The sequence below is a fragment of the Plectropomus leopardus genome, chromosome 2 (assembly GCF_026936395.1).
Source record: "Plectropomus leopardus strain MGB_pleo_1.0 chromosome 2, ASM2693639v1, whole genome shotgun sequence".
NCBI lineage: Eukaryota > Metazoa > Chordata > Actinopteri > Perciformes > Serranidae > Plectropomus > Plectropomus leopardus.
The window spans coordinates 13412814-13433701 of record NC_142177.1 but is presented as its reverse complement, the minus strand read 5'-3'; the positions used below and the strand labels follow the sequence as shown (position 1 = coordinate 13433701).

At 41.5% G+C, this 20888-nt stretch overlaps 2 protein-coding genes across 2 annotated transcripts; one reads left to right on the top strand and one right to left on the bottom strand.

The window, feature by feature from the left end:
- Positions 1-832: 832 nt before the first annotated feature.
- On the top strand, positions 833-6887 carry myl9b (myosin, light chain 9b, regulatory). Its single transcript, XM_042501472.2, has 4 exons — positions 833-990; positions 4122-4325; positions 5288-5449; positions 6000-6887. The coding sequence occupies exons 2-4, from the start codon at positions 4142-4144 to the stop codon at positions 6173-6175; spliced, it is 522 nt and encodes a 173-aa protein (XP_042357406.1). The 5' UTR covers positions 833-990; positions 4122-4141; the 3' UTR covers positions 6176-6887.
- A 1160-nt stretch (positions 6888-8047) lies between these two features.
- On the bottom strand, positions 8048-16858 carry tgif2 (TGFB-induced factor homeobox 2). The gene is made up of 3 exons (XM_042504791.2): positions 15994-16858; positions 13270-13511; positions 8048-12065 (listed from the first exon to the last, which is right to left on the bottom strand). The coding sequence occupies exons 1-3, from the start codon at positions 16010-16012 to the stop codon at positions 10446-10448; spliced, it is 1881 nt and encodes a 626-aa protein (XP_042360725.2). The 5' UTR covers positions 16013-16858; the 3' UTR covers positions 8048-10445.
- Positions 16859-20888: the final 4030 nt, after the last annotated feature.

Below are 20888 nucleotides of genomic sequence, written 5' to 3'. Positions count from 1 at the left end.
ACATGTGGACAAATATGGTAAATTGTCATTTGTAAATCAAATGTTCAATGTCCAGAGGGTTGGGCACTTGTACCAAATACCTTTCTTTTTTCAGCAACACTGAAAAGACTAAATGGTCATTTTACCCATATAATGGAGGATGTATAAAAGGGTTATAGGGTTGCTTAAAATTATTATAAGTAATTTAAGATACCCCACCCAGAGGACACCCACAGCGTAAATTATGTCTTCCCCAATGAAGCAGATGAAGATGTTAAACACAAATTCAGTCTACCAAGACAGAAGGTATTTAAAACCTTGACTATATCTCCAAAGAACAACAAGCTATCTGACAAAGTGAAAATGAGCTTTGCTGGCTGCCAAAAAACATCAGAGCACATTTTCTTACAGTGAATAATTGTCAAGCAGGTTTATGCTCCTATAATAAAACACGATATGACAGAGTGTGAGCAACCAGAGGACAGATGTTACCTCCATGACATAATTTAAGGTGTTCCCTGCACGTTCAGGCCCCAGTGATGGCCAGCCAAACTGCCTATTTAAGGAAAGCCCACAGCCTTACAACAGAAACACTGGCTTTCAAATGCTGATCTGCATCTGCTCACAACTCTCTCTCTCATGTTTCCACACTCCACAGTTCAGAGCCTCCTCTAAATGTTTGGGCCCTTTTCTCTAAATAAGGCAGCCTTATCGTAGTTCCTGTCATTTCTGCCTTTTTTCCCAAACATCCCAAGCAGCGTCTGTGGCAGTAGCAGGCAGCAGCCTGTGCATTCTTTTGCCTTGTATGGAGAAATGGCCTGGCCTGAGATGTCTTTGTATGGGACAAGCCGCCCTCTCCATTGGACGGGCCAGAAAGGGGAGGGACCCACCGGGAGTCTGATTCTTTAAACAAACTTTCCAGTAGGACTGCCTGCTTCCCTTCGCACTGCTGTGTTGGAACCAGACAAAAGGAGTTTCAGGGACTTCTAGATATTTCTGCCTGAAGCAAAGGTGAGACAGAAAGCTGGTTTTACATCTGTATTGCCTATTTTGTATAGCGTGTTAAAAAGCTTGCATTTCATGTGCTTTGAGGCATGGATGTGCAAAACATCTAAGCTCAGTGGTACAGTGCGTAACTGTCAGAGCGCAGAGTGAAGTGGAGGATAGAGTTACAGAGAGCTTGAGTGGATCTTTGATTAAAGTGACCAGATAAGTTACAATAGAGATGTTGACGAGGTTAAACAAAGACCCGTAGATGAAATTTACCTTTGACCTGTGTGTGTATGTTTGTATATGCAGCGTAAATGCACTGTTCCCATGTGTGTTTACTTCCGTCCCATAACCACGGCATATTTGATGGAGGAATGTCTGAATGCAGCTGACCCAATTAGATCTCACATACACTCTCTCTTAAACACACAGACATGCACACACCTCTGATGTTGTCTTTTTATAGGCGATGAGAGCTTAACTTCAACTTTGCTCTCTGTTTGTTTTGGGAATTCCTGACCGTTGGCGTTTCAGCCTTCACTGGAGTTGTGGTGACCTGCAAGACCCAGAGTTAGGGTGAGGGATGACAGCCTGACTGTTCAGTGATATCAAAGTGTGTGTGTGTGTGTGTGTGTGTGTGTGTGTGTGTGTGTGTTCTTGCTGGGCGAAGGGACAGAGGAGCTTTGTCGTCCCACTGGATGAAAGGGTTCACAGAGGAGCTTTGGTGGACAGAGAACAAATACAATTGTCAGTGCAAGCCAAGACGAGGCACGTCAGCCAAACGCTTACGTTACTGAAGCAGTTGTTCTCGTCCTCTTTGTGAATCATCCACTCTGTGAGGAATGCACAAGAATTCAAGTGCTGCTTTCCCTGCACCTTGAAAATGTCAAATAATCACACTTATCAAAGACTCTATCCTCACTGATTGTCTAAAGCAGACACAGGGTTAAACACCAATCAGCCTCTCCCGGGAGACAGTGCCCCTCTGTATTAGTGGAGCCAAACAAGAATGAGATTATGGAATTCCTCTGTTCCCTGAAACTTTAAATTGGAGCTAGACGCTGTTTTGTTTCCAGCTTCCTTCACGACTGTTAGATGGAGAATGGGAGGGCTCTGTGCCAACAACACACACCTTCCAGATTTCTTCTTTTTTTCTGGCACACTACGGGACAGAAGCAGCCAAACAGTAGTGAAATTAAAGGAGACTGATCCAACATGTGTCTGCAGTGTGAGAGAGGAAAGAGTGAAGTTAGTGTATGACATTGGGAGCAAGATAATTACAAGTACATGAATTTCCTTCCTGTGATGTTACTGGGAACATGCAGATCCATTTTTGGAGTTAATGTCTGCATGTAAATACTGCTGTGGACAATCAAGTTATTCATCAAGATGGGACAGAACTGGCTGGTCACACTTTAATTTGCATTGAAAATATAAGTTATAATTCTGCTCTTCTGATAAAGTAGCGTTCATTTGTATAAAGATAAATAGAGAGAGCAAAGCTGTTTAACTCTGCCTTTACCAGCTTTTCTGAGTGCAATCATACAAGCAACAGGGACTGCTGACAGACTTCTCCAGCCCATTAAATATGATGACAGACAGTGTCACACAGGCAGTGTCCCCGGAGACAGAGATTTGGGAAATATGGGGCAGCAAAGAGCTATTTATAAGCGCAGAAGTACACTGCTGAGTAGCCTCTCCTGTAATGTATCATAATACATGGACATGGAAGTATATTTTGTTGCTAAAATACAAGAATGTGCTTAAAAATTGTTGGTAACCAGAAGAATATCTTTTTATACTGTATTTTTTTTAGATTATAGGAGGAAAATTTGCAGGGGAGTCACCTAAAATATTTTTTTAAGCACTGGGGAGGGAGTTATGTTGTCATTTTTACATATTTTGGTTATATTTTGTATTTATTTTAAATATTCTCAGAACCATAAGTGGATTTTAAAGACATGTTGTAAAAATGTCCAAAATCACATTATTTATCATATCCAGAAACTGTTAATTATGGTTATTTATTGTGGAGGAAAGCTCAAGGAAAATTATTTGTAGCTCCGGGCAGGGTCATAATTTAAAAAAGACAGAAAGAAAGAAAAGAAAGTCATACTCCATACTCCAGCCACCCCCCTGATAAATAAACGAAAGTCCCGGGGAATTAAGAAAGTGGCTTTCAAATTTTAAGTATTTTAATGTTCCTACTGCAGCTCTGTCTGATGATGATATGTACTTGTATTTCACTGCAGGTTAACACATAACTTTTAATTACCAAAAATGCATCCATTCTTATTCTTATTCTCATCAAAGCCTTGATGAATTTTCAGTTACTACGGTCTTTAAATGCTCTTATTTGAGAGGAAGTGCATTTTTTGGACATGATTAACATTTTGGCATCATCTCGTGTTTAGATTGCAGTGTAGGACTAAGTGCTATACATTTAAAGATGCATTTTAGACTAAATTCTAATATTGGTGCCAAAAAAAGTTCTCTAAAGGATGTAATATTTAAGGTGTAAATTAAAGACTAAAAACAAAACATTGCATGGCAGGAAGGTGTGTGAGATCTCACAGTTCACCTCAGTGAATGATCTAATTGTGTGAGTAACTGCCACGTACAGTATTCACATCACCTCAGCGCCTCTCAGGACATGACATCATACCTAATCAGCCACATTCACCTGCTCCCTCCTGCCGGTCCTGCCTGTTCCTCTCTCTGCTTTTGCCCACTGGGTATAACACAATCACAGAACACACATGACAAGCCCTTGCAGACCTGAATGTGAGTGACAGGTCTAATTCTGGAAGGATCTGAAGTCAGCTGCAGCGTGCACTGTGGAGACATGTCGTTTTCACACCCATCACTGTACGCGACATTTAGGGAGAGTGTGATTCTCTCTCTAGAGGAAATGAGAGAAAAAGATTCTCTTGCTTTGGGGCAAACGAGAGAGAAAATATGAAAGAGCCTCACGGATGCTCCAGTTTTTTGCATGGCAAACTATCAAATTTAACTCTTTTCAAATGGGTGCTGATATCAGTATTAATGTCGAGCTGCCTTAACAAGCAATGTTCCCAAACTATTCTATCCCTGATGGTGCAGCATTATAATTATTACCTAATCCATGAGTCATGCCCTTCGAATGTGTGCAGGCCCAGACCCAGCCGCCACCATGTCGAGCAAGCGTGCCAAGGGAAAGACCACCAAGAAGCGTCCTCAGAGGGCCACCTCCAACGTCTTCGCCATGTTCGACCAGTCTCAGATCCAGGAGTTCAAAGAGGCGTTCAACATGATCGACCAGAACAGAGATGGTTTCATCGACAAGGAGGATCTGCATGACATGCTGGCTTCTCTGGGTACACTGCTATGTTCTCGCTACACAGAAATATTACACTGCCTTTAAAAGGCCACTACACCTATTATACATATGAAGTTTAGTTTGCTTGTCATGAGGCAGACTGCTCCTCACTAACCTGTCAAGAGACTTGATATATTCTTTAACTCCAGCGAGAGCTCTCTTATCTCAGAAATACTTGAGATAACAGATGACAACATTGAACCTGACAAAAACCAACATAATCCTGATGACATCATTGTGATTATCTCAGTTTGGGCTCAGTAATAACACATTTTTAACAGTAGTCACCCTAACTTGAAAGAAGTGGACATTTATTGGGGCGGGTTTGGGTGGGGGTGGGGGGTCAAATGAAAGATGCTACAAGCTGCATCATGGGAAATGCAGGATTCAGTGTTATTGGAGGCAAAAAGTCAGAATATCTCAGCCTGTGCTGCTTCAAATTTAAACACTTTTCTTTTTCAAACATGTCTCTCCACAACTTTGTGAAAGAGTAATGCTAAATTCCTGAAATCTGCCTTCGATTTCTTGAAAATTAATGTAATGTTTTTTCTAAACTGTGGCTCTAAAAAGGGCCCTCAAAACTGCTGGATTGCATTGTTACATGGAGGGGCATCTGTGGAGCACAGACCTCTGCCCAGGCCAAATTCTGTGTCTCACAATGTTAACACATGAAAAATAATTTGTTTATCCACCCTCTTATTTGCATCCACACCAAAATCTAATGGGATCCTCTATGGCCCATGCCACACCCTTTCACCAAATTTAACGAAAATCGTGCTGACAGCATAACCTCCTTGGCTGATGTAATCAGTTCTTTAACAAAATATGCTGAACACTGGTTATAGCTACAGGATTCTACTGCATGCACATAAAACAGCCCTTCCTGGAATTGTGCAGTCCCCAGTGAAAGTAGGTACAGTAACATCACACACATTAAGTGACAGTGTTGTCCATCCTCAGGTAAGAACCCTTCTGATGAATACCTGGAGGGGATGATGAGCGAAGCACCAGGGCCCATTAACTTCACCATGTTCCTCACCATGTTTGGAGAGAGGCTCAACGGAACAGACCCAGAGGACGTCATCCGCAACGCCTTTGCCTGTTTCGACGAGGAGGGATCTGGTGAGTCAGTATAAACAGAATAATGTATACACATATATCAGCACGTTCACGGTCATTGGTCGTTAAAGTGGAAAAAGACGGCCTTCCCTTCGAGTGTTTCCAAATGGTATTATTTGTTGGTGCTGCTGTTGCAAAGACAACCAAATCACTTTCTGTTAACCTCAGAGCCTAGCAACTACAAACAACACAGGACACAATGCATTTGGTTTTCCACAGTTACTTTGGTTGTGCCAGGGCCCCAATCTGCCATTTCAGCTACTGGGATAGAAACTGCAAAGAACTTACATTGATACTCTGGTTACTGGGGATAAAAGTGCTATCTTTGGTTGACACACTTCCTTTGTGTCAGGAAACAAGCTGTCATTTTTCCCTCAGACCGTACCTGATGGCAGAGAGAATTTCAAAGTCAAAACAAGGCTTACAGGGAACCAAAATGTAGACGGTGTCATTGTGCCATAGCAATTACATTGTGCAATCAACATTTACCTTATGATATGTTCCAGGAAAAAAGTATCTATTTCCACTTCATTTGGTGTCATCTGTGTCGAAGGTGTGATCCACGAGGACCATCTGAGAGAGCTGCTGACCACCATGGGCGATCGCTTCACAGATGAAGAGGTGGACGAGCTGTTCCGTGAGGCGCCTATTGACAAGAAAGGCAACTTCAACTACGCAGAGTTCACCCGCATCCTCAAACACGGCGCCAAAGACAAGGATGACGAGTAGAAGGAGACACCAGCTGCCTCAGGGCCCCCGCACACACACTGCACCACAAATTAATCCCTAGTTCCTACCCTCATGGACCTTTTAGAGAAATTAAATAGGAATAGTTTATATCAAAGTCTTTTATAAAAGGGTAGTGGACATTTATTTAGATTTAAACGGTTATGAATGGTAGGAACTTGAGATTAGTTTGGGACCCGCAGAAACATTTTGCAATACACTACTTTAAAAATTATGTCATCATTGAAGGTTACCAAGAAGGTGTATTTGTATCTCAGAGCTACAAGTCTTCAGCCACTGTGACTGCCGGTTGGACTTTTGAGATGCGAGGTGTGTGCAGGGGTATTTTTGGACTGTACGATCCAGTGCCACATACAGTACCAGCAATGTTTACCTCTTCCTGCCAATTAGCTACAACACCTGCACAAGCACTGCAACAGGTCCCCATATCTGTAATATTTGTATCTGTTTGTTAGGAATGGAAAATAAGTGATCGTTCTGATTGTGTTTATTAAAAACAATGATAGAATGTTTAGCGGTGGAGCTTTTAGTCCAAAGTCTTCCTCCCGTCAGCTGGTTGTGTGTATTTGTTGAAGGACCAGGTATGTTTGTGTTGCTGAAGGGATTCAGTCTTGAATTGTTGCTCAGGCAAATAAAGTAAGTTCATTCATGCCGTTGACCGCAAGAAAAAAAAAGTAAAGGAAATGTGTGTTTGCGGTGTTGTTAAGTCATTGTCTTTCAAACAAGTGATTCATACTTACTTCGCACCCTTACATCACAATCAGCATTTTTGGATGTTTTAGCTTTGACCTACAAAACTGTACAATGTACTTTACACTACCAACATTTTCCAAAGGATTTTGTAGTTTGAACTGTATACAAGAGCATGAATATAGTAACATGGATATTTTTCAAATTTCTAATGTTAATGTTACTATTTTTGTCACTATTGCTAGTAGTTATAAACTAAAGACAAAGTTCAGTTATCAATTAAAAAAAAAAACAAACACATTTAACACATTGGTACAGTCCTACAGAGGGGCTTTACTTTGGCATGTCTGCCAATGCTAACCACTAATTTGGACTGTCTCCAGAGTTGGGCCAGCACATGTGTGAAACCCTCAAAGCGGGTTGCAGTCAGAAGGGCTTGGTCATCATTATTCATAACACAGATAAAGAAATCTCAATAGGAGTGATGCCTATTTCGTTTGCTTCTCATGCATGACATACACTTTAGTGACATTTGGATATTCAAGTGCTTAAAAATGTATATGACTTTTGACAAGATTATGCAAATTGTGACTCTTCTACTTCCTAAAAAGCAGAAAAAATTTAGGGGAACGTTGTTCAGGTAAACTATGCCGGCGCTACACCTGTGGTTCCGAAACACTGCAATCAAGCTAGAGATGGTGTATTTCCATACAGTGGCAAGAGAAAATTAAAAATCTCAGTGGACAATGGTTGTTGACCACAATTACACTGGTAGGCCAAGCGGGGGGCAGTTGCAGATAGACAGGAAATATGGGAGAGAGAGGGGGAATGACACACAGCAAAGGCCTCAGCATATGGAGCTCACAATCTAGCAGGTGAGTTCGAGTCCGCCCCGCACAGCAGAGTTTTTGACTCGTCATATCAAAGGGGAAAATGCAGGCTTTACTACGAACATTAACCTAATCTCTTCAATGAAAGTGTCTCAGTGAGCCGTGACAGCATGACAGTGAGCCAGCATGCACAATATCAGGACCCTGCTGTGACACGTCAAACTGTCTTCCATAGCTAAATAGCTATTATAAGAGGGCAATTGAGAAAATGTTTTGACAATTGTATAATTTAGTTATTCTCACAAAAATAAAAATTGCTTTTATGGGCAACAAAACTGATAAGAAATATCATTTATGAAAAACTGAACTTTTATTTCTTTGAAATGCTTATACAAAACACACATTTAAAGTTTAAGGCATATATTGCACAGACTATTGAGAAGTTTTTATATAAAAAAGGGACATTGTCCCTCAGTCGTAGGTTTAAGGCACAGCAGCCAGTCTTACTGCCAAAGGTCAGTCATGATTCATAACTTGAGCTTGAAATACATTTTTGAATGCATTTGGCTGTAAAGGAACTACATAGTTTGAGATAAAAGTTCATGCCAATACAAAAAAACAACCCAAAACATGACCTTGAAAATATTTACATGCATCATCACATTGTCTGATCTGATTGGAGCATCTAAAATCACATATAAACCTTAACCTATATAAAAACATGCCTGCCTAATCTTTAGCCAGCCATTTCCAGTATCTCAACCGTTAAAGGTGTTGTCACAGTGGCATGATGTAGTATGAACAATAAAAATATTACTTTAATACTTAGTATTCTACACATGACCCAAGCCTGACATGACCTGTGTAAATTGAGGTATAATGCACATCAGTCTAGTGAGTACCTGTAACAAAAAAAAAAAAAAAAATCCTCAAACTTTCCCACGACATCCACAGAGCATTACTGGCAGTGAGGAGGAACAAAAAAGTGGAAATACAAGAGGAGAGTTGAGAAATGCAGTGAACAAAAAAGCTTTTCTGGGGTCAGAGCTCAACTGCACTCTGACCTGACATCAGTCTTTCTCCTGTCTTCTCGACTCCTTGCACATAGAAAATGTAACCGTTAAAACCGAACACAGCTCAGTGACACCAGAAAATATGACAGTACTGAAGGTTTGATGCACAGTCCTGCTACAGTAGGAACTTCTCCACATGATGCTACAGTTAATAGATGCCCAGATGGCATTCAGCCATATATTGTGGTTTATGCTACAACAGTTTCATGGAAACTACAGCTTTGTGAATGAATAGAAATTCTCTACAAACCATTTCTAAAACACGGGTGGAAAGCACTGATGAGGAAAAATGTGATTTTCACGCTAGGGAAGAAAATCCCCGAGCAATTTCAGCTATGTCAGTACATCTGCTACAATTGCTTTGCCTAGACACGATACACATCAATTCATCTCTCCCACATTTAAGACATTCAGATTTGAAATACATTGACCAAATCATAATGCTCCAAATTGACAGGGAAATTTAGCCATCCCCCAAATATGAGGCTCCATTGTTTAAAGTGTTTTGCACCACAAAAGATAAAAGGCGCCAGGTCTTGCAGCAAGTGTAACGTTTCAGTCCAGGAGCTGCAAGAGCTTGATGTCATCAGATCACCAAGCTGCTCACCTCTCCACTCAAATTGATTTCTGTAACAGATCCAATGTGACCCTTTCCCCTTCATCCTACATCCACAGCCCTCCCCCCTCACAACAATCCCTGAAATCATATTCAACTGATGAAGGTCACATTAAGTCACGGACATGAGTCCTTCACCTAACCTCCCACCAAAAAAAACCCCGAAAATACAGCTTGTTTTTATGAAAATGAAACATGTGGTACTTGAGAGCATGTGTTGAGTGGTCGAGATGACAAATCATGGAGGCCAATGAATTCCCTTAGCTATAAAAAGACAGGAAGACAGGAAGAGAGAGGGGTGGAGACAGACACATTGTGGCGAGTCACTCAGTCAGGCTCGCCGCAGTACAATCAATTTCCCTTCTGCACATCACCAAGGAAAATGAGGGGAAATGTAGTGGAATAAAAAATAACCTAAAATCTTAAAAAAGAAAATCTGAGTTGCTATAAAAAAAATTGTGATGTTGCTGCTGTGTGTAGGGAAAAGAAATCCTCCTTTTTATCCTGGAGGGGAATGGATGATAGGCAGCCAATGATATCAATGTCTTTTGTACATTCAATAAAGTCCAGTACTGCTACTGAAGAGGCTAACTGCTGGTCCTGAAAATGACACCAACGGACATTTTTGTACAATTAAGGGATATTTCTTCCTCATCCATAAACTGTAATGTGGAAAGAGATTTGAAAAATGGCATCAAAAACTTTATACATTTCACTCTGCACTGTCAGGAATGTTCCTTTTGAGAAAAAAAATGACATCAATATGTTCTTACCAGCAGGCGCCTCCATCAAGAACAATAAAAAGTTGCTTGAAACAGCACAAGTCTCTCTAACACCGCATGTTTGTTGCTTCACTTTGTCCCAATTCATACGTCTGATCTCATTCCCTGTATTCTGCAGGCACAGGTGTTAAGACGAAAAAGGGACTGGTGATGAAGATACATTCTCCTATATACAGTGTTTTCCAGCCAACAGGAATGTTTGGCCTCTCTACTCTCCATATATATATATGTACTTTTTAAAAAGGTGCCAATATCCAGCTCTTAGTTAACAGTTTCACTCACTGTGTGCAGGCTGTGCTGGGGGCCCCACACTGTGGTGATGGGGGTCTTTACCACTTGAAGAGAACTGGGTTGCCTGGTATCGGTATGGACCATGCTCCAAACACTGGGCACCACTGCTGCTGCTGAATTCCTCTGTGCACTTATACTGCTACTGTCGCTGGTGCTAGAGGAGGAGGAGGAGGAGGAGGAGGAGGAGGAGGAGGAGGAGGAGGAGGAGGAGGAGGAAGGCGGAGGTGGAGGAGGGAGATGGGAAGCCAGGCCCAGAAGAGGTGATATTGTTGGCGTAGAGGAGTGTGTTGGAGCTGAAACAGGGAGAGGAGTTTGGACAGAAGCAAGGGCTGGAACCTGGGCTGGTGATGACCCTGTGGTAGAGACAGGAGGTGGACATGGAACTGTGACTGGGATTATGGGAGACTTGTGGAACGGCAGGTAAAGTGGGACTCCTCTGGGGTCTGTAAAAGAGGGAATGGCTTGAGGACGAGCAGCTGGAACAAGCGCTACAGTGTGGGATGAAGCCTGGTTTGGAGCAGTGACAGAGGTGGGACTTGCGGCCGGGAGAAAGACTGGTGATGGCACCGAGACTGGCCTTGTAGCAGCCTCTGAGCTCGAGGCTGGAGCTGAGGATGAAGCTGGGGCGGTAGCCGGAGCAGCAGCTGGTTTCTGAGTATTCGGCTGACCTAAAACTGAGGCAGACACTGGCACTATGGTTGGCAGATGGGCAGGGGTGAGCGGAGGCTGGTGTGGGCTGGAGGCTCTGGCAGTGTCCTTCTCCAAGGGGCTCCAGATGACTTTCTTCATTGGCAGAGGAGATAAACTCGGAGCTGAGACCAAGACTGGAGCTGGGTCCGGTACAGAGGCTGCTAAAGAGATAGGCACTGGAGCCTTTACTGAAGTCACAGCTGACACTGGAACAGCCATGGCCTTCTCCATCAGGCTCTGCACCCTGGAAGGATCCATGACTTGTTGGCTGTCCTCTGGAGGTGGCGTGGGTCCCATGTCACTGCTGTAAGCACTGCACTGAGCCTCCTTCTGTTCAGTCATTACAGCTTCTGTAGGTCTGTTCTGGCTCTCCTGGAGCCTCTTCAGGTTCTCCTGCTCTGCTGCCCTCTGCAGAGCTGCATCCACCAGGAGCCTCAAGTCGCTGAAGTCCTGGCTGGGGAACAGCTCAGGAGGAGTCGGAGGAGGCGTGTTGAAGAGGCCACTGGTGGGGCTAGCTGCCATTGTTGTGCTGGTGAGACAAACCGAATTAGCCCCGTGTTCCTCTGCTTCCCTCAGAAGACTTTGCGTGTCCAGCTTCATCAGCGCCTGCACTGAACCCTCCTTGCCAGGGTAGCCTGCTCCTGTCAGAATAGCCGTCGCTGTGCTCCCAAGAAGACTGAGGTCCAGTGTAGGGGTGGAGCGGATGACAGACGGGCGTTGCTGAGATAAGCTGGTGGAAGAGTTGCTCTCTGGTGAGCTGGCTCCACCTCCATTTGACGAGTGGCCTTCACTTTTACTGCCGACCTTGCGGGAGATGGTGAACTTGGTGGGATCTTTTCCATCCTTGCGAAGCAGGTCAGGAAGGAGGCGGCGACGTGCGTTAATGAACCAGTTACATATCTGGGAAAAGAGGAGAAAATTTAAGTGTGAACAGAACTGATACTGGCTGCTCACTTACTTTGATAAAAAAGATAAAAAGACAGAAATATGCTCTTTTATATTTTTCTTTTGAGGGCCTCCACTGATATTCCTGCAAACACTTTGATTAATTTTTTTTACTTAACTGCTTCAGTCACTCTCAATTAGCCAGATCTATAACTCAGTCCTTGCCTTATATTCAAGATCTAAAAATGATCCAAGGCCTGTGATTTTAATAAACACCTACACATTTTTCTTCATCTGTGTCTGCACAGGAGGCCCTACTCACCCCCTCTAGTGGTTCAGCCTCCCACACATCGAAGAAAGAGTGAGACAGACAGATATGAGAGCCCTCAGACAGCTGGCAATAATGAAGGTCTGAGCTCAAATATGCTGAGCCACAGAGAAGGCAGCCAAAGGCATTCCTGTGAACTGACTACATAACAAGAAACTCTGCTGCTGCTGATGCCTCATGCTGATCTTTAATGCCTTCTCTCATGCTGCCTGTCTGACCGTTTGTGCGTGTTGAGAGGGAAAAGAGGAAATGTCTACCGCTGATGCAATGAAGTGAAAAGGAAAGGCTGGGAAAGTCAAGCAGCAGATACCATCTGATTGCTGTTTTGCTTTTGCTTGTTTATTGTGCTTATAAAGTCAAAAACTGATGGCACAAAAGTAAGAATAATGTAAAAGGTATTATGACCGTAGTTTTGACACCTTTCTTGTGTGTAGCGTCAGACTTTATAACGATAAAAGAAAACTAAATTGAGTTCGATGTGCAGGTCATTGTTGGCTTTTTGTGCTACAAGACAAATAATACTAGAATGACTTGTTCAAGCACTGTTTTTGTTACAAAAATGTCAATACATTCAGTTCAGCTTTATTGTCACCTCCCTATGCATTTAGATGCAGAGCAGAATGACAGAGTGCAAAATATTTTAATAAATAACAATAAAAACATTAAAAACCTCCTCACAGTCAGTAATAATGAATGAATGAACAGAGCATCAGGACTCAGTGAAATCGGTTTGTGTATATATGTATACGCCATCATAAACAAAGAAAAAGGACAGTAAAGACAAATGAAAATGTCACAAAGTTGAATGCAGGAAGTGTCATTTCCTCTGGCAAGAGCTGAGGGCTTCTGGTAAAGCAAAACTAAAGAGATTCATTGAAATCAGCTCCTCACCTGCAGCACGGAGAGGTTGGTCTGGCCTGATAGACTGAGTTTCTCCTGCTCAGATGGGTAGGCGTTGAAGCGGTGCTCGTACAGCCAGCTCCGCAGGATCTGTACCGCCTCCTTGGGCAGGTTGCCGCGGCGACGGCGCTTCCCAAAGAGCCCCCTTCCTGACAGGTCGAGCGGGGAGCCGTCATCGCTGTCCGACACAGCCGAGGAGTGCTCGTGCTCCGGGCGATGCTCTTCTTCCAGAGCTAAGAAGGGGATGCGAGTTGTCAGTCACTTTTGCTGTCACAGAGTGTCACATTCTGACGTCCTTTTTTTAATCAGATCTGCTAATCATTTGGTGGTGTTATCCTTATTTTGCCATGTATTAAGTGTGAGGAATATCTTGTACGAATGGCATACACTCACCCTGGCTCCTGCAGAGAGTGGTTTGGTTTGATCCACTTTTATGCACAAAATAAAACCTAAACTAACAGAAGTAGTTTGCCCTGATTTGACACCAAGTAGCCAACAAGTGCACAAACCTCATCAGTTACTTTTAACCTCATAATTTCACCCAATTTAAAGTGAGGTTGGCGAAGGCTTCATGGTCTGAACATATTTAAACAATGGCTCTGAGGTTTGAACTTTGTTGTGGGATTTTTTTTGTCAGTCGATGGTTGGCCACTGGAGAGAATCTCCCCTCAAAATGGAGCATGCCTGATCCCAGGGGTGGGCCACAAAATGCAGTAAATGTCTTTCTCTGGGGCAGGGTGAAACCTGACCCCCGGGGCAGCGCCTGTCTTCACAAAGAAGATTGTGTGCATATCAACATCACAGTAGCCAGTGGCCCAGGAACCTATTGACCATGCAAAGGAGGCTGTTTTCACCTCATGCCACTTCGGCTCAAGACTGCTGGAGTAGTTGACAAATCTTTTGAATTGTGCATTCCTCAACAATGAGGGAAATCCTGAACCAAGAAAAAAAAGTGGGGGGAAAAATAAAAACATACAAATGCAAATTCAGTGCATTTTTTCTTATTTCTGTAAAGAGCCTTCCACCTAAAATGTGTTAGAGCAGGACTGAGGATTGTTGAGTAACAACTCTGAGTGCACATTTTTAAACTTAATGTCTGGTGATGTTGCTTTTAATAGCGTTTGATGATTTTTTTTGTGCATATTTTCATGTCATGTGTTGTTGTTAATTTGTTTTAAATACTCTTATTCTAATTTCTGCAAAGCAAAATATCCTTGGGACAATAAAAGTATTATTCGTTCGCCTAACCTTATGATATTTATGTCCCAATTTATAATTTCAAACAAAATGTTGTTTTCGTAGGTAATGAATGTAATCTAATGTGTCTGTTTCTAAAGTGTCTGTTAAAATGCAACACAGACCCTTTCATTACACTAGCAATGCAATAACTGATCAATTTGCTGTCAAGTATCAAAATAGTTGCAAATTAATTTGAAAAAAATGTATGAGTATTTTTGTTGGTGTTAAAAAACGAACCCAGCTTCTTAACTTTGAATATTTTCTGTTTTTTTTTTTGTTTTTTTTACTCCTTTCGGTTGTGGACAAAACTAAACATTTAAGGAAGTCATCTTGGTCTTAGGGGAAAAAGAGCAACACTTTTCACCATTTTTAAAAATATTTAATAGTAGTATCTGCTCTATGTTAATTATTACTTTGATTGTGATTTTTCGGTAAGATTTTGCATACATTTGCAGAGAAATATCCCTAATAATGTTGATTTCAGTCATACCACCAAACTGTTAAAACTTTTCAGATAAGCCTAAAATGTCATCAGTTCCTGAATTAAAGTCAAATTTGGTCTAAGTGGGTCTGAAAAAACTATAGTCAGTAAAATCAGTGTCCCATGCATTCATTCGCCACATTCATTTGTTGACAGACATCTCAGGTTAATAACAGTGAGAAAGGATGTGGCCCACAACAAAGCTGCATTACTCCACTGAATCACTGGAAAGTCATTTAGAGATTTATCATACGATATTTACACCCATTCAATGTGGGATTCATTTATTAAAACAAACAGCCAAGACAGATTTTAGGCAGATGTTTGCTTAGTACATTATGTCACTTCAGCAAAAGCTACAGCTCACATGCAAAGTGACCAACTTTTTGTTTACAAAATGTCGACATACATTTGGTAAATCTGTGCCAGAGATTAGGTAGTTGCTGTATTTAGATGACCCTTTTTTAAAAATGAGGGAAAATTGACCTAAAAGCAAAGTTAGGAAGCTCAACAGTGCACCAAACTTCACAACACACCGAGGTGAGGATTTGAATCTGACCGTTAGTAACGACACCAAACATCAACTTTGGAGAGCAGCTCGCTTTGTCAAAGTGATAACGTCATACTCACTGTGAAATGATACACTGCAAAAACGAAAAAAAGAGCCTTACAAATAACGCTAAATGTTACACTGAAACGAGACAAACCGAAGACCTACTCAGTAAATTAGCCATCTGGAGCGCACAAAGGAGGCAGGCAGCAAAGCACAGCCTCCCGCATGTCACACCGCCAGATGGACACCATGCCTGCCTCCAGAGATAACTAGCTGGCTAGCTGTCCCTCCAAATTTGAGCACAAACACACGCTGCATTTGCTCGCAACAAAAAGCCCGCATACCAGGCAAAAACAACAGCAAAGACACAACAGGCTCGCGGACGGACACTTTGCGGGTTATAAACGTGCAGGGCGGCGATAAAAACACGAGTGTAGCTCACCTCGTTTGAATGCTTTCATTCTTTGTTGATGGCTTGCTTGAAAACACGCAGCTGTCCAAGTTGCTTGCTGTACAAAGCGTGCCCGCGAGCCAAGCGATGGTTGACACAACGGCACTTTCTTCCAAGAAGGTGTTGCGCTTTTTTACACGGACTTAAATGCCTCGCTTTTGGGGTTCCGCCGCATGAAAATGTTTCACCGGAGAGTCCGTTTCCATCGCACTCCTCGCTGTTTGCCAAGATAAATGTTTTCTGTTTTGTGTCGCTTGTTCCTTTTTACCTGCACGCAGCAGCGCCAGCTCTTTGCCAATCTTGACAGTCGCAGCTGAAATGATCCCGCCTCATCAACAGCTGTCAGCCAATCACTGGCCTCTGTTGCGACTCCTGGACAGCCGTCAGCCAATCAGGGCGCTCCGGCAGACAGCAGACGGGCTCCGTGTAATTGTGACTGACGGGAGAACCATTTCATTCAAAGTATAGCGCAGTCATTGAAACAATGTTGTTTTCTCGACGCGGTGCAGACCCCACGGCTGTAACGACGCGAGTGTGTGTATAAATAGTGTCGAAATGTGCTTCTGTATTCATTGTCGTCGATTTTATTCCTGTGAGCGTGACATAGTGTGGAGAGGCTTTACGTAACGTGGAGCAAAATGTTCTTGTTACATAAATCATAAACGTCGAAAGCGTCGACTGCAATTTACCAGTTCACAACACAATTCACCTCTTTTTTTTTCGACACACACTGACGGGATCCGACTCCGATGTGATATTTCTATCGATTCTACAGTTGGTTTGACTCCAGGCTAACGAGGCTGTGTTGCAATGCATTGATTCCTCGAAGTCTATGGGAGAGTCCCCAGGCCAACTGAGCTCTCAACTGAGGAGGCATTTTTAAAATTAAGTCAGGGACAATTCGTTATTTATGAGGTGAAAAAACAATCATTGTTGGATTTTCGAAATTTTTGGTGGTCCTTTAAAACATCATGTGCGAGGATAATTTCCATTAGAAAAAAGAAAGAATTACTGTAGGGCTTAAATAGTACCATTTAATCAAAATCACTTTAAGTCTAACTCTCATTCAAAATTTAGCCCAAAAACAAACTGTCTGCAATGATGTACCACCTTGCGCGACAAGAGTGAGAAACCACACAGGATTTTGTTTTTGACTTTTAGCTTTCAGACGTCAAAGGATAACTTTTAAAACCTGCTGACTAATTTATGATGGAGGGACAGTCATGCATTTCCCACCCGTCACTCAGGGAGGCTCAAGGAAAATTACTTGTAGCTTTCTCAAGAGTCAAAATAAATTCACACCCCAGCCTCTGATAAATTATGAACAGTCCCTTACTGCAAATTAGCATCATACAAAATTATCAGCCAGCCTGTTGATGACCAAACTTAATTACGTGTCAGACTATACCTTCTGTTACTATTTGCTCTGAGGTCAGGGGGAGGGAAAAGCAAAAGGAAAAGATGTGCATATGATTAACACAGATAAGAAGCAATCATTCAGTCCTAGCATGTTTTGAAAACAATAAACAATATGCAGTTTTATACCTCTAAAAATAGTCTTTGATAAAGAAACAGAATCATCTTGTTATTAAAGGTAAACAAACAGCTTCAAGACAATGAGCAAATACAAGCATGATGAACTTTTTGAGAAAGTATTATGTGCATTTTATTGAATGTTACGTCTCTTCATTATACATTTGAACAACCTTGAAATAGTATAAATAGATCTACAGCATTGTAAAAGATGGAGTTTTTTTCCCGGTCTGGTCTATTTACAGAAGACAACTTTAAGAAGCACGGGGGATGAGGGGGGTGCAAGATTATTAGTTTAATTTTAATATCAAAGACCCCCTTTTACTCAGTATTGCACATGTACTTTAACTGTTACCAGAGTATAATGACAAGAATCTAGGTAAATCTCATTTTAGGAACAACAAACCCTCTCACTCACAACTCGCTCATACAATACAACCCTCTTTTTTTTTAACTAAACCCCACAAACCCTGACGTACACACAGCCTATAGAGTATTATACTGAACACATCCTAGTCTTTAAAATATGTGCTTGCTTCATAAAATATTTGTTCTAGTATTTTCACAGACACTTTTTGCTATATCATATCTCTTGTGGTAGGGGCTCTGCCCCTAAGCCCGTCCCCAGCGTTATGCCTGACTCAGTGGAACAAAGCACAGATGCTATTGAGCTTGCTTTTTTATTTCTTATTTGTTCAAGCAGGCCTTTGGACTACTGTATGTGAGTGGATTCACTGGTATCACAGCTAAAGTAAACTTTCTTCATGGGATTAAACTATCTCTCTCTCTAATCCAAGCTTGTTTCTGCCTGTGTGATTAAAAAAAAAATCATTTGAATCACCATTTTCTCACAATGAGAAACTTTGATAAAAAATAATGACTTAATATCGTTCCTCATAATTTTGAGATTTTGAGATATGAGGTCAATATTTTAGTAAGTAATATTTTTCAAGAAAGTCTCTTATCATTTTGAGTTCAAATTTATTTTTTTGAGATATGTAAATAGTTACGTGGAGGTTTCTAATTAATTTGAGATACTAACCCTTTTTTTTAAAGAAAGTTTCTCATTATATTGAGCTACTAGGTCATCTTAAGAAATCTAATTCTTTTGAGATATCACTTCATTATTTTGAGTCAGTCATTAAATATAAGTATGTCATTTTGAGAAAATATCCCATTATTTTCAGAAAGTATCTCATTATTTGAGATACTAACTCGAGTTAAAAACAGTTTCCAGTAATTCTGAGTCATTAAAAAAACTGCATTAATTTGAGATACTAAGTAACTATTTTGAGAAATGTTATCTTGATATTCAACGTTAATATTTGAGAGATCTCGTTATTTTGAGATACTAATTCATTATCAGATTTTTTTGTCATTGTTTCAAGATATTCAGTCATTATTTTGAGAAAGTTTCTCATTATAATGATCTACAGGATTGGTTTTTTCCCATCACACTGGCAGAAATGGGCTTCCATACCATATTCTCATCTCTTGTAGCCTTCACTGATTGAACTTTTTTCACAGTCCTGGAATACAGAAAAATACATAAAACAATCCTACAGGGTAGCTACACTTTATATAATGTGTGATATCAAACCCATCTTTAGAGGACAAAAGTGAAAGCTGAAAATGTAAGCCAGTATCACAGAAGCTCTGATACATTCTGGACCATAGCCACATTGTAAATGATTTAATTTATTACCTCTTGCCTCACCTTTTTACATTCTCTCCCTTGCATTTATGGATAAAAGCATATTTTACTTAACTATTGTGGTAGACGGAGGCACACTGCAAGCATTGAATGTCAAGTACCTTTCTTAAAATGAAGCTTTAGCAAAACAGATAACTGCTTAAGCAAATACTGATAGTATGACAGTTTTGACTTTAAAAGGCAAGATCCATCAGACCTATATGGGGGGACCATTATCACCCTCAAATCAATGGCATTACAGCAACAACCCCCACACAGTCAGCTGTTTGGATCATGGATAATTCTACCCAGGAAATAGACCTAGGTGTGTCCCACTGTTATCTGTGTGTATTGGAGGGAAGCCTTGTTTAAATGTATGAGAACAGCTCTTTTTTTCTCTTTAAGTATGCCACTGACATCTCATGGCTTTCCACACATCCAAGTTTTAGTGGGCTGGAAAAACATCCCTTTTTTCAGTTTGTGATCATAGAACAACTTTCTTTGTGTTCCTACCCTCCCTCCGTCCCTCCCTCAGCGAATGCGAGATGCCACTTTGTGTTTGATCTGCGTTCAAGTCAGGCAGACCTGCGGTTTTGTGTGAGGAATGGTGACAGCAGGGTTTGGGCCTAAAAAAGTGGCAAATGGGGAAAAGAAAGAAGGAAATTATATGTTATGAAATTGTTTTAAATGTTAAAAATATTCTGGCAGTTGTTGCATATGGGAGAGATTTAAATAGTTGGTGCAAAATATGGCCTTCAAGCTGTGTTGCTGACATAAGAACTGTCCTTGAGACTTAATCATTTGTAAGAATATTACAATGATATCCACTGACAATAACAATCTATCTGAAAACTGGGAGACACCGCTATTGACACGACATGGCTCGTTTCAGAAAAACAGCTTGTCAGACAGACAACTTTTTCCTGGCAGTCAGGAATCAAATCAAGCCAACGATGGCGTTCAAGTAACACAAAAGGCCTTCAGGTGCTAACGACGCTATCCACCCTGCTAAAAATCAAGGGGGGTATTGACAGCAACAGACTATTGACACCCCTGAGCCATTTTCCTTGCTGAGAATCACCCCCAGCCAGCAAACACAACAGACTAACAAAAGCCCGCCATCAAGAGAAAGCTCTCTCTGAGATAGAGCGAGAATGGTAGTCACCGGGCTTTTCCAATTCAGTGCCTCAGGCTGCTTTTTTGGGTCACAGTGGGTGAGGAAGAGGCATTGCAGCAGCCAAAGCAATGGAGTTGCAATGGTTTAACATGTCTAATTAGGGAGGGGAAGTTAGGCTTGCTTACCATTTGGAGGAAACCAAATGTGAGTGGAAGACAGCAAACAACTGCGGTTAATTGTAAGGCATGTCGGGGTTGATTTTATGGTTGGATGTTTGTTTCTAGAGAGATATTCTAATGTATGTCTATGTGAATGACACATAAACCAAGAGGTCTCATTGTTTTGGGAACTTACTTCAAATGAGACAGAGGAGTCTGTACATATGTGTAATCCACACAATGTGTCCCGTTAATGCAAAACAGGGCAGGGCTGAATGTCCTCTTACAGGAATGTCTTTTCATTGTATGCATACTATAATGTATTGTATTTTGGATGGAAAATTAAACACTGTTGCCCTCTGGAGGTCAGAAATCAAAGCGTGCA